This window comes from Alosa pseudoharengus, unplaced genomic scaffold (genome assembly GCF_046254945.1).
Source record: "Alosa pseudoharengus isolate Yale_2024_CS ecotype anadromous, Long Island Sound unplaced genomic scaffold, YU_APseudo_1.1 YU_APseudo_1.1_scf_14, whole genome shotgun sequence".
NCBI classification, from domain to species: Eukaryota; Metazoa; Chordata; class Actinopteri; order Clupeiformes; family Clupeidae; genus Alosa; species Alosa pseudoharengus.
In genome coordinates this window covers 33,750,016-33,762,515 of record NW_027468609.1, presented here as the reverse complement: position 1 = coordinate 33,762,515, position 12,500 = coordinate 33,750,016, and the positions used below count along the sequence as shown (strand labels likewise).

General features: G+C 47.7%; 1 protein-coding gene across 3 annotated transcripts in view; it reads right to left on the bottom strand.

Annotated features, from left to right (window-relative positions):
* sfswap (splicing factor SWAP) overlaps positions 1-12,500 on the bottom strand; it is a 109,461-nt gene that overhangs the window by 16,872 nt on the left and 80,089 nt on the right. For 2 of the 3 annotated variants that reach the window (XM_076284753.1, XM_076284754.1), the window contains exons 14-15: positions 7,768-8,153; positions 4,239-4,385 (exon numbers count right to left, since the gene is read on the bottom strand). In XM_076284753.1, coding sequence (XP_076140868.1) covers positions 4,239-4,385; positions 7,768-8,153 — 533 coding nt within the window. The remainder of the gene's footprint in view (positions 1-4,238; positions 4,386-7,767; positions 8,154-12,500) is intronic. The other variant, XM_076284755.1, reaches the window with a different exon arrangement.

Below are 12,500 nucleotides of genomic sequence, written 5' to 3'. Positions count from 1 at the left end.
AGAGGGGGATGAGATGAGACATGGAGAAAGATCGAAAGAGAGGGGGATGAGATGAGACATTGAGAAAGATCGAAAGAGAGGGGGATGAGATGAGACATTGAGAAAGATCGAAAGAGAGAGGGATGAGATGAGACATGGAGAAACACCGAAAGAGAGGGGGATGAGATGAGACATTGAGAAAGATCGAAAGAGAGAGGGATGAGATGAGACATGGAGAAAGACCGAAAGAGAGGGGGATGAGATGAGACATTGAGAAAGATCGAAAGAGAGAGTGATAGACACACATGGACGAGTGGAGGAGAGGGGGAAAGACAAGAGAAGATGGGGTGAGACAGAGAGAGAGAGAGAGAGAGAGAGAGAGAGAGAGAGAGAGAGAGAGAATAGAAGGATAATGGGACACAGACATGAAGGAGGACATGAAGAACAAAAGGGAAAAAAATGTAGAGAAGAAAGGACAAAAAGGAAAAAAAGAAAGAAGGATGATAAAAGAAACAGTGGGGGAGGAAAAAGGGAGAGGGAGAGAGCGGATGAACACAGATTAAAAAAGACAATGAAGAAACAGCCAACAACAAGAGGTGACATATTAGCCAAGAGGACATCCTGGGGGGAGAGAGAAAGGGTGAGATGGAGTGTGTTGGGGTGCGTGTGTGAGTGTGTGTGTGTGTGTGTGTGTGTGTGTGTGTGTGTGTGTGTGTGTGAGATGAGTGTTTGTTTGTGCTATCTAGCTGTGGTGAGAAACTGGTGCACAGCGGGGCAGAAGAGTGTGACCACATGAGAAGAAAGCAACCGTGTGACATGCACTTCACTTGGATATAGGATCCACATGAACGGGCCCCACACACACACACACACACACACACTCGTTGCTCCTCTCTGTTCCAATAGTGGAGACCTTCACATGCATCCTACAAAGAACTCCTTTAAAACAATCTTTCTTTCCCGATTTGAGGACAAGTGCGGTTATTTGAACTGATTCGAGGACACGTGTGGTCATTTCATTTATTTGTTCCCCCATGTCATTAAAGGAATTATCCGGAGTAAAATGCACTTTAGATCAATTTACGGATGATTGGGAGTACATACGTTGAGTTGACATCAAAATCATGTCATTCGGATGTGTTTTGAGAAAGTTTGACTTTACCGTTTTTAGTCAAAACTCGTTAGCCTGGAAGTGACCAGGGCATGTCATTTTGCCGCTACAAAACGCTATTTTTATACCTCTTCTACAGTTCCAAACAACATTACACTTACGTGGTAGTGAGTAGAGGGTCCCTAAAGCTAAACCGAAGTATCCCGAGGTCCAGAATAAATTTCATCAAGCCTGTACCTTTCCGGAAATGTTGCTGCTGCAGCTGGCATCTTTAGGGGAAAGTCCGTAGGAGTCGATTGCATCACGTCGTTGCACGACGTCACGTGACATTTCAAAATTCCAACTTGTTAGTAAGCTAGGGTTTGCTGTTGCATACAACTTCATTTCAATTTCGAAAGAAATACTGGACTATGTTTAAAAAAAAAAAAAAAAACGGCGACGAAATTGTGAATTTCCAGAGCGTGTTACTTCACACTCTGCAATCGACTCCTACGGACTTTCCCCTAAAGATGCCAGCTGCAGCAGCAACATTTCCGGAAAGGTACTGGCTTGATGAAATTCATTCAGGACTCTCTATATGACCACATAAAGACCTCGGGATACCTCGGTTTGACTTTAGGGACCCTCTACTCACTACCACGTAAGTGTAATGTTGTTTGGAACTGTAGAAGAGGTATAAAAATTGCGTTTTGTAGCGGCGAAATTACATGCTCTGGTCACTTCCAGGCTACACTGCAAAAAATGATTTCTAACCAAGTGTTATTGATCTTATATTAAGATTAAAAAATCTATTTGGTATTGTTTTTAGTATGAAAAGACTTACCTAGCGCCCTCTCAAAAGCTCATTTTGACTTAATTTAAGAAGACTTAAACTTATTTTAAGGAGTCTTATCAAGACAAATTTGCTCAACGCACTGGCAGACAAATTTGCTTGTTTTTAGGACAAATTTGCTTAACGCACTGGCAGGCAAATTTGCTTGTTTTCAAGATGAGATGTCTTAAAATAAGTCACATTTTTTTTAAATTAAGTCAAATGATTTCACAAGAAAGCGCTAGGTAAGTCTCTTTATACTGAAAACAATACCAACTAGTTTTTTTTATCACTTGGTTAGATTTTGTTAGATAAGCAGTTTTTGCAGTGTAACGAGTTTTGACTAAAAACGGTAAAATCGAACTTTCTCAAAACACATCCGAATGACATGATTTTGATGTCAACTCGACGTATGTACTCCCAATCACCCGTAAATTGATCTAAAGTGCATTTTATTCCGGATAATTCCTTTAAGGTGGGACCATAAATGCACAGGTTTGACAAGGTCCTTCTTTTAGACAGGAAAGTGCCAAATGATGACAGTCTATGGAAATATTCGATCACGGCATCTATAATTACACAGCATGGCTGCTTAAAGCCTCTAAGTCTTTCCGGTGTGCACACACTCTTTCTCTATCGCCCTCACACACACACACACACACACAGACACACACACACACACACACACAGACAGACACACACACACACACACACACACAGCGATGGCTTCTGTCCATGACTTGGCCCAGTGGTTTAAGTGAGCTTAAGCAGCCTCATGGCTGGTCTCCCGGGGGGCAAACCATCTCCATGACAACAGGATGCTCCTACCCGAGCCAAGTGCACAGGCAGGAGCAGCTCATCTCGCCAGGACCGAAGCAGCGTGCATGGCCACCACACCACCATATGCGTGTGCGTGTGTGTGTGTGTCCTACTGGGTAAACCACTCGTAATAAAAGACAGTGCCAACATGTCATGGGTCCCGTGTGATGGGGCAGGAGAAGCTAATCCTATTTCCTGTTCTCTCTCTCTTTCTCCATCTTCTCTTTCTTTCCCTCAGTCCATCTCAGTCCCCTTCTGCCCCCCCCCCCCCCCCCAACACTCCTCCCCTCTCTCTCTCTGTCTCCCTCTCTGTCTCCCTCTCTGTCTAAGTGCAGGTGTAGAGGGACAGAGTGGAAGTGTGTGACTAATGGGATGAGAATATGAGTTCTGGGGGGTCTGAGACAGCAGGGACTGCACCAGACACACACACACACACACACACACACACACACACACACACACACACACACACACACACACGCACAGCCACACACCCAGGCACACAAACACACACACAGGCACACAAACACACAGTCAGGTGCTAATTGTGGTAGGCATGCTGCATCGTCCATGCTTGGTGCATTTAATGAAGCACATATCGGTCTTTTAGCACAGCACTAGTGGGGAAGGACAATTGGTGGAGAATTTATGCCTCCGCTGACAAAATTGCATCCCATAACTGAACAAGCAGCTGCTATTCCTTATGCATAAGGTGGCCCTGATGGTGAAGAGAGGATGGAAATGATATATAGCAGGAAAAAAAAGAAAAGTGTGAGTGACTGGGAGAAAGACAAAGAAAGGAGTGAAAGAGGCAAAGAAGGAGAGAAAGAGAGAGAGAGAGGAAAAAGATGGAAGAAAACGCAGTGAGGGCTAAAGTGTGGGGATCGATGGAGGTGCTACTGAGAGGAGTGTGTCAACTGCTCTCTATCGGTGCCTCTCTCAATGACACATCACACTACACTGGTCTGTCTGTCTGTGTGTGTGTGTGTGTGTGTGTGTGTGTGTGTGTGTGTGTGTGTGTGTGTGTGAGAGTGTCACCAGGATGCCACTTCTCCCATCTGCAAACCACCTGCTGCTCACACACACCTCCCACCCCAGGTGTCAAAGAGCCGATCCTCATGGCAGGTGGCTCACTTGCAGGCAGTAGTGCTCTCTTAAACACTTACTAGGAGCCTTGGGACAAATCCCCCAGCAGCCTTCTTGCTCGCCTCGTGTCCTTGTCAAAAATATATAGCTGGATGGGTATACGGGGAGTTCATCTAAATTTGGAAAGTGTTTGGAAAGTGTTCAATTTAATTAGCCTGAGGACTGAGCAAAACTATGATCTCAACCCGCTGTGTGGCAGTGGCGTTTAAAATGCAGCCTCGCTAATTCCCCATTTCCTGATTGTATGTGTATGTCCCAGCAGGCAGCTTACTACAGCTCTTAATTAGTTTGTCTCTCTCCTTCCCTTCACCCTCCACATCCCCATCCCTGTGTCAACCCCTCCACCCCCCCCCCCCCCCCCCTCCTGCTCACCTTGATCGGGAGCGTTTCCTGCCCAGGCCGGGGCTGTTGCCCAGGCGATAAGTGCCGGGGCCATGTCGCTCGCGCTCTCTCTCCTCCCGCCGCCACTCGGGCGAGCGAGTCTTCCGCTCCCGCCTGCCTGGAGACCTGGACTGGGACCTGAGAGACAGAGACAGACAGACAGACAGAAAGAGAAAGAGAGAGAGAGAGAGAGAGATAAGAGAGAGGGAGGAAGAAAGTTGGTGAGGAGAATAAAGAGGGGGATGCGAGAGTAGAGGGGGAAAGGAAGGAGAGATAGCCACAGAGGCAAAAGGGTCCAGAAGCCACAGAGATGAGATGAGATGAGATGAAAAAGCAAAGGAAGGAGATGGAGCGAGGGAGAGAGAGAGAGAGAGAGAAAAAAAGAAACATCACATCACTAAAATATGCAGAGGAAAAGTTGGACGCCCTGAGGCAATGCCTGGCACTTTGACTGGAGCGATCGCTCGGTGTGTTTAGTATGCGTGACTTTTCATGGCGAGAGGGAGGGAGGGATCTGCAAACCCCCATCCCAATTTAAAAGCCTTTGACACACCTGCTGGCGTGGCCGCGACCCCTGTACCCAGAATGCACTTCAAAACTGCTCACCCACTGCTCGGAGGCACACTGCTGGACTGGCCCCTTATTAGTTTGGGAAACACAAAACACTGCGCCGCCAGTGTGTGTTCTCACTTACTCACACACCCCAACAAAAAACACACACACACAAACACACACACACAAACAAAAACACACACAAGCAAAAACACGCACACACACAAACAAAAACACATACACACACAAGCAAAAACACACACGCAAACAAAAACACACAAGCAAACACACACACACACACACACACACACACACACACACACACACACACACACACACACACACACACACGTGTATGGAGGCCATAACTACTATAGAACAAGGTATTTTTACACAAATTCCTTCAACTGAAACATTTTTTTTGGCCTTCTTGGCATTGAAGTGGCGTATCATCCAAAATTGCTCCTGATGGTGTGTGTGCGTGTGCGCGAGTGTGCTAAGTGGGCGTCAGCGGGAGCGTCCCTGATTCATTTAGCAAAAATGTGACCTTTTCCCCGCCGTCGTCCCGCTGAGCCGCCGATTCAACGGGATTTAAATGAGCTTCCTGTGATTGCTGACGAGTGCTCGCTCGAGGGTTAGCCACGTACGCTAAACTATGCCATGACACTTCTACCTTTCTCCTTTTGTCAGATAATCTCTGCGAGTGACTACGCGATCCCTATTACCTTGACAAACCTGCTATCAGGAAGAGCTCACTGCCGAGGAGTACTCACATTTCCTTTTTCAACAGGCTAGTCGTCTTTGGTGGCTTTTAAAAGGTGACCCGAGTCTAATTGGGGGCAGGACTGAAACTGTGCCATTAAGGGAAGGGGTGGGGGTGGGGTGTATCTCAGTGGAGTGAAGTGATTATGGCAAGACACAGTCTGGCCCAAGGAATGCCCAGGAATGAGGAGATATCATGACCACACAAACACACACAGGTGATGGAGCAGAGTTTATGTGTCCAATGTGTATATAGGTGTATATATGTGTCTTGGTGGCTGTCCATTTAAATAAGAGCTCATATGATAAAGTGTCATGATGACCTGACCTGGTCACTCACTGGGCAGACGGTAGTAATTACTCAGCACTGATGGCACATCAGGGCTTTTAGGTGTGTGTTTGTGTGTGTGCGCATGTGTGTAGTTGTAGAAAACATTGTGGAGAAACAGACTTACTAATGACTATGGTCAAAATGATAATAGACCTATGTGTGTGTGTTTGTGTGTGAGTGTGGTATTTAATTGTTAATGACTTCAACTGAAAGCACTGTGTGTGTGTGTATGTGTGTGTATGTGTGTGTGTGTGTGCGCTAATGGCTTAGCAATGCCATAGCTGAGGTGCATTAGGTCACCTAGGCAGAGCCGCTGCCACCCACATGTTAGTCATTGATGAGCACACCCTCATTAGGTACTGACAGAGGAGAGAGGAGGGAGGAGGGAGCGAGACGGCGGTACTAGAGTGCACTAGCCCAGGCACTAGCTCACCAGGCTACAGGAGAACAAATAGTGTGAGACACGGGACACAACAGCAATATGATGCGGCAGACACACCGCTGGTGCATACTGCGTGATCCTGGGAGACTAAGTGGAAATAGCAACGAGAGAGAGAGAGAGAAAATAGAGAGAGGGAGAGAGAGAGAGAGAGAGAGAGAGAATAGAGAGAGACGGATGGATGTTCTGGGCAATGTCCTGAACTCAGATTAGTGACGTACACACCAGCTTCAAACACCCAAGTCAGATATTCACATTAGTGCCTTGTGTGTACATACATACACACACACACACACACACACACACACACACACTCCAAGGCAGATTTTAACTTCTTTCTCCAGCATTGGGGGTGGTGAGGGAAATACATTACCCAACTGATGATGGGGGTGGGGGGTGGGTGGTGGGGGGTCCCTTTCAGCAAGTTAATTTGACTATCCAAAAAAGACGATGAGGATTTTCCGCAAGCTTGCACACTGAAAAAGTGCATTTCGAAGACACACAGCTTCAAGGGAGCATAACTGTGTGTGTGTGTGTGTGTATGTGTATGTGTGTGTGTGTGTGTGTGTGTGTGTGTGTGTGTGTGTGTGTATGTGTGTGTGTGTGTGTGTATGTGAGGGGGGGGGGGGGCAGGGTGGCTTTCAATCTAAGCCTTTAATTCCCACTGTAAATGATTTAAAATCCAGGGTGGAAATGATTCAATCTACAGAAATGATATTAGGGGCCTGTCAGGACGACAGGATCAGACGTCTGTAATTACTGCCAGTTCAGCAGCTGATGATAAATTGGACATGATTTGAGTGTGTGGTGGAATGCTGTGTGTGTGTTTGGCTAGGATTCATATACATTGAGAGCGAGAGAGATAGTAAGTGTGTGATAGTGTGTGTGTGTTTGAGAGAGAGTGAGAGTGAAAAAAAACATCTAGAGAGAAGCGATGGGAATAAGGAGCACATATTCAGTAAGAACCTCTCCGCTCAGAGACCACAACAGATGGGGGCCAGCTGCCTCGCGTGATAAAACAGATCTGCAGTTATAGATTCCACAGCATAAATCATTTAAGAGTCAATTTTTGGAAATGAACAGAGTTTTGCGCTGATTGAGAACATTGCTTATTAGAGTTTCTGCTTTTTGACTGTGGCGGTGCAGGAGGAAGAGTGTGTGTGGAGCAGTGGTGTTCCCGGCATGGGGGCCGACTAGAGAAATCCGCACTTCTGCAAATGCATTAGGGAGAGAGACATACTGTACGCACTCAAAAACAAAGACTCCAAAAATCACACAGACCACACAAATACATCCACTTCCCATGACTCACCCCGACTGACAGATTGTCTCTCTCTCACACACACAAACTACACAAACACATATGCACTACACACACGCGCACGCACGCACGCACGCACGCACGCACGCACGCACGCACGCAGAGCTACACTTACGCAGAGACACACCTGGATCTCCTGAGCCGGCGGTAGGCACTGGGCAAGCCGCGTTTGGATTTGGATTTGGACTTGGACTTGGAGCGGGAGCGTGACCTTGACCTCGACCTCCTCTTGTGCTTCTTCTTCTTCTTCTCCTTGTCCCGGTCCCTCCTCCGCTCGCGGTCTCGCTCCCGGTCCTTGTCCTTCTCCCGCTCGGGGCCGCGGGAGGCCGAGGCGGCAGACGCGGAGGAGGGGGCGGCGTGTGCGGAGGAGAGGGCCGATAGGGCCGCCTCGCTGGTCCTCGGCGCGGGCACCTCACTGGACTGGTACTCGGTGGGCAGAGCAGGCACTCGGGACATCACAGAGAGGGTGGCAGGAGCCACCATGATGGGCATGACCTCCGGCTAGAGAGAGAGAACGAGAGAGAGAGACAAAGAGAGAGAGAGAGAGAAAGAGAGAGAGGTAAGAATGATAATTACAATTTGTAGACAGCAGCACTCAAGTGAGACACAGTGAAGCACAGCTATCGACCGGCGACAACAAAAACAAGATTTTCTTTAGCCAGACAGCCGGAGAGCAGCAACAAAGCTCAACTGGGACGCACCGAGGGAGTGGAAGGCATATCTTTGCATAATTCATTCCCTGATTGGAGCACCTGCTTCAATCTTTAGAGCACCAACTGCCTTAAAATTAAGTCCAATATCGCCTGCAGTCCTCCAGCTGGGACTGTCTTTAGGCTGTCTGCATGCACTGGTCTGTGTGTGTGCATGTGTTTTTACCGCCTCCAATTCTGGCTGGCCATCTGATGGGACCCATATGCCAGGGTGTGCATGTATATGCTCAGAAACAAAAAAAGTATGGGTGAGCCCAAATGTGTGTGTGTGCGCGTGTATAAAGGACAGGGGTCACTCAGCTGGTGTGAGAGTATATGTCTGTGTCCGTCTCTGGGGGCTGCAGAGACTATGGCTCGGTGGGTCATAATTACCCCTCCACGTCGGCCCCTGGCTCTTACCCCTCCCCACCCCTGTGCTCCTCTGGCTGCTAATTGGAAGATATTGGTCTGTGTGCGCCACAATGCGGCCTTGGCCGGGGACATAATTGGCCCCCCTTTGCTAGTGCTGATTGCCTCAATATGTGCGCGTCTGGTTAAATTAGTGGGCTCCGGCGCTGGAGTCACATCACACGCCGGTCTCACATCAATGCCCTGCCGCTCTCCTGGCATCAAGAGTGACGTGCGGCTTACTGTTTCACTTTCATAGGATTTGAGCAGAACAATAACGCCCATTATATTCAGGAGGAGACGGTGTCAATGAAGGGGAAGGACAAAGTCTGCGTAAACAAGAGGTTTCAAAATGAGTGTGTGTGTGTGTATATATGTGTGTGTGTGTGTGTGACTGAAGGCATGTGGGAGGGAGGGAGTGAGAGAGAGAGAAAAAGAAAGAGAGGAAGAAGGAAAGAAAGTATGTGCTGTAGCAAGTTTCTCTGTCATTATCTGGTGTTGCGCAATTGAGGCCAGGTCAAATATCTCCCGTGAGTGTGCGGAGAACCAGGACACAATGTCTTTATCGGAACAGTTTTAAAGAGGTGGCCCAATTACTCTCAGGGAAAAAATAAATAAATAAAAAAACAGAACGTGCTTCCACCTCAGCCCTCTCTTTTCCCTGTCACATGGAGGAAGAGGAAGAGGGTGCACCAGATACTAGAACACTCACTCGCTCAGGGCAAGATGGAAAACAAGAAGGAGGGAGACAAAAGGCGAGGGAGACAAAAGGCGAGAGGGAGAGAGAGAGAATGAAAATAGAGCACAAACATATGCAAAAATTAGGGGAGAGAAAACAAGGAACTCTGAGAACTAGAAAGTGAGAACAAAACACAAAGTGTGTGTGTGTGTGTGTGTGTGTATGTGCGTGTGTGTGCATAGAGAGAGTGTGAGTGTTTGTGTCAGTAACAGAGAGAGAAAGAGAGAGAAAGCAGCAGAGAGTGTATATATATAACAGGATGCAAGTTCATACCAGAGTCCGTTCCATAATTAAGAAAAACAGCAGAGGAGCCGTTGTTTGATAAGTGAAATGTCTAACTATTCCTGAGTCTGGCTTATGGGAGATAATGAGGGAGGGCTGTGGGTCGTGGCGGTGGGCTGTGGTGGTAGCAGTGGCCGTCTGCCTGTGCTCACAGACCGGGGGGATATAAATAGCTTGACATTTGGGAGTTTAATCCCCCAGGGAAGGCACACAGACACAGAAGAGAGAGAGAGAGGGAGGTGGAGAAAGAGAGAGGTGGAGAGAGAGAGCTGGAGAGGGAAAGAGAGAGCGAGAGAGAGACTGGTGGCTAACGTCTGCGTTTCAGAGATAGCAGGCGGAACAGTGCCCTGTGAGCATCACACTCATCCACACAGTCCTGGGGTGAGCGAGGAGGGCGCACATTGGAATGAGTGTCTGAGAGTGGGGTGGTGTGTGTGTGTGTGGGCAGCCAGGAGATACAGGTCAGCAGCGTCTTCCAGCTCTGTCATCATGTGCAGGACACCACCACCACCTGCCCTGGGACACAGAGCACACCATGTGCCAGAGAGTTGATGGAGCCGCTGTGTCCAACACTTCTTGAGCACACACACACACACACACACACACACACACACACACACACACACACACACACACACACACACACACACACACACACACACACACACACACACACACACACACACACACACACACACACACACACACACACACACACACACACACACACACACACACACACACACACACACACACACACTCTTGATTTCTGAGAATGTCAGATTGTATCAATGGTGTCACCTTTTTGTAAAATATTTGATAAGTAAGAAGTGCCTATCTTGCTACATTTTCAGATACTGGATTGGCAAAATGACAGACTGCCTCACGAACCGAGATGTATGTAAGAGTGATGAGGTGGTCACAGACGGATGTACAATATATTTTCAGTCCGAACACCTGGCTTGCTCAACTTGGCGTCGCAGGTGTAGGTCTGGGTTCTGACCTGTCAAGCTGCTCAAGTTTGAGGCATGAGTAACTAGAACAGATGTCTCATCCATTCAAACTTAAGATGTTTTTTGTTATCCAAAATGAATAGATTCTGTGAGTCTAACACTCGAGTAGAAGAACATATTTTCAAGATTAGAAAGGTTTTTTTTTACAGATTTTGAGCAGTGTCTAAAGATGAGCGATGTGTCAAGTGAAGTCAAAGTACAGTCATAGCACATTTAAAAACGCATGTACAAAAGCGCTCATGCGGAACACTTGTAACTAGAGAACATCTAATCTCTCGAACTTTCAGAGATGAGTCTTTGAGCCACGTTAATTCACATACCCAGAATGGAGGGAACAAGCAAAGGAGGCTATTTGTAGCATCACCCTATGACACTTCAAGCTTATTCATCCCTGGCTGTTCAACGCAATGGAGGCAAAGAGTTGGTAGTATGTTTAAGAACTTTTTCAGGTTTGCTCAGAAAAATTGTGGGAAAATGGGGTTTTCTCTTTGTCTTCAAATGTGACTGCGTGGGCAGGTTAACCCAAACGGTTTGTCATCACAGGCAATAGGTGGACAAAAAAAAAATCCCTTGAAGCGACGTTTAGGGAGCAAACGGAAGATGTAATTACACGGCCCAAAAAGCAAGACAAACTATCTCAAATATCACAAACAGAACACCTGACTAAGAGGAAAAACAGGAAGGACCCCAAATAAAGAGAAGGCAGGAAAGCAAAACAAGAGGAGCGCGGAACACATCCGTCAGCAGGACGACATGTCTGAGCACCGGGTTCCGGAGGGCTGCACAGGGTCTTAGCTGGCTCTAAATGGCCATCGCCTTTGGGCTGCCCCGTTTACTCTGTAGCAGGCCAAAATCACTCTCCACAACAGCCAACACTAAATAGAGCCATACGGATATGTCTATATGGTCATGGATGACTAATCAGGATTGTGTGTGTGTGTGTGTGTGTGTGGCATGGCACTTCTTGTTCAACGGAAATAATAATGACATCTCAGAAAGCCATTCCATTCTCTGTGGGCACTACTGATAGTGGAAGGGGTTTCCATTTCCCGTAGAGACAAACACAGTCAGGCATGCGCCCTCTCACACACACACACACTTTCTCTCACACACACACACACAGAGCCTGTAACCGAGCTTATGATTGACACTGACAACAACACTTGACTCTAGGTTGTGTGCATATATATACATGTGTGTGTGTGTGTGTGTGTGTGTGTGTGTGTGGCATCTACGTCTACGACACCACAAGAGATATATTATCTGCCCTGCGTTTGTGGCGGGCTCTACCACATCAAAAGGCCGTGGCTTCCTCTGAGTCATGGTGAGCGGCGACCAGCAGTCTGGCTGCTGATTGGAGGGCAGAACAATGCGGTGGAAACGCTCCAGAGTCCCACACGTCTGCAGGAGATGTGCTGCAGGATAGCCAAGATCAATGCGAATGAAAGAGAGGCGCGCGCGTGTGCGTGTCTGTGTGTGTGTCTGTGTGTGTGTCTGTGTGTGTGTGTGTCTGTGTGTGTGTCTGTGTCGGCATGTACCATCCAATTTAAGGCACCCGGACAGACTCAAAACAACTCTCCATGAGCGTGCCTGCCTCAAGCGCCAGCAACAGCCTTCATGTCGCATGCAGCAAACACTTTATCCTCATCATAGCTGCCGTCACATAAACGCTCACAGATAAACACGCAGACACCACCACACACACTCATACACACAA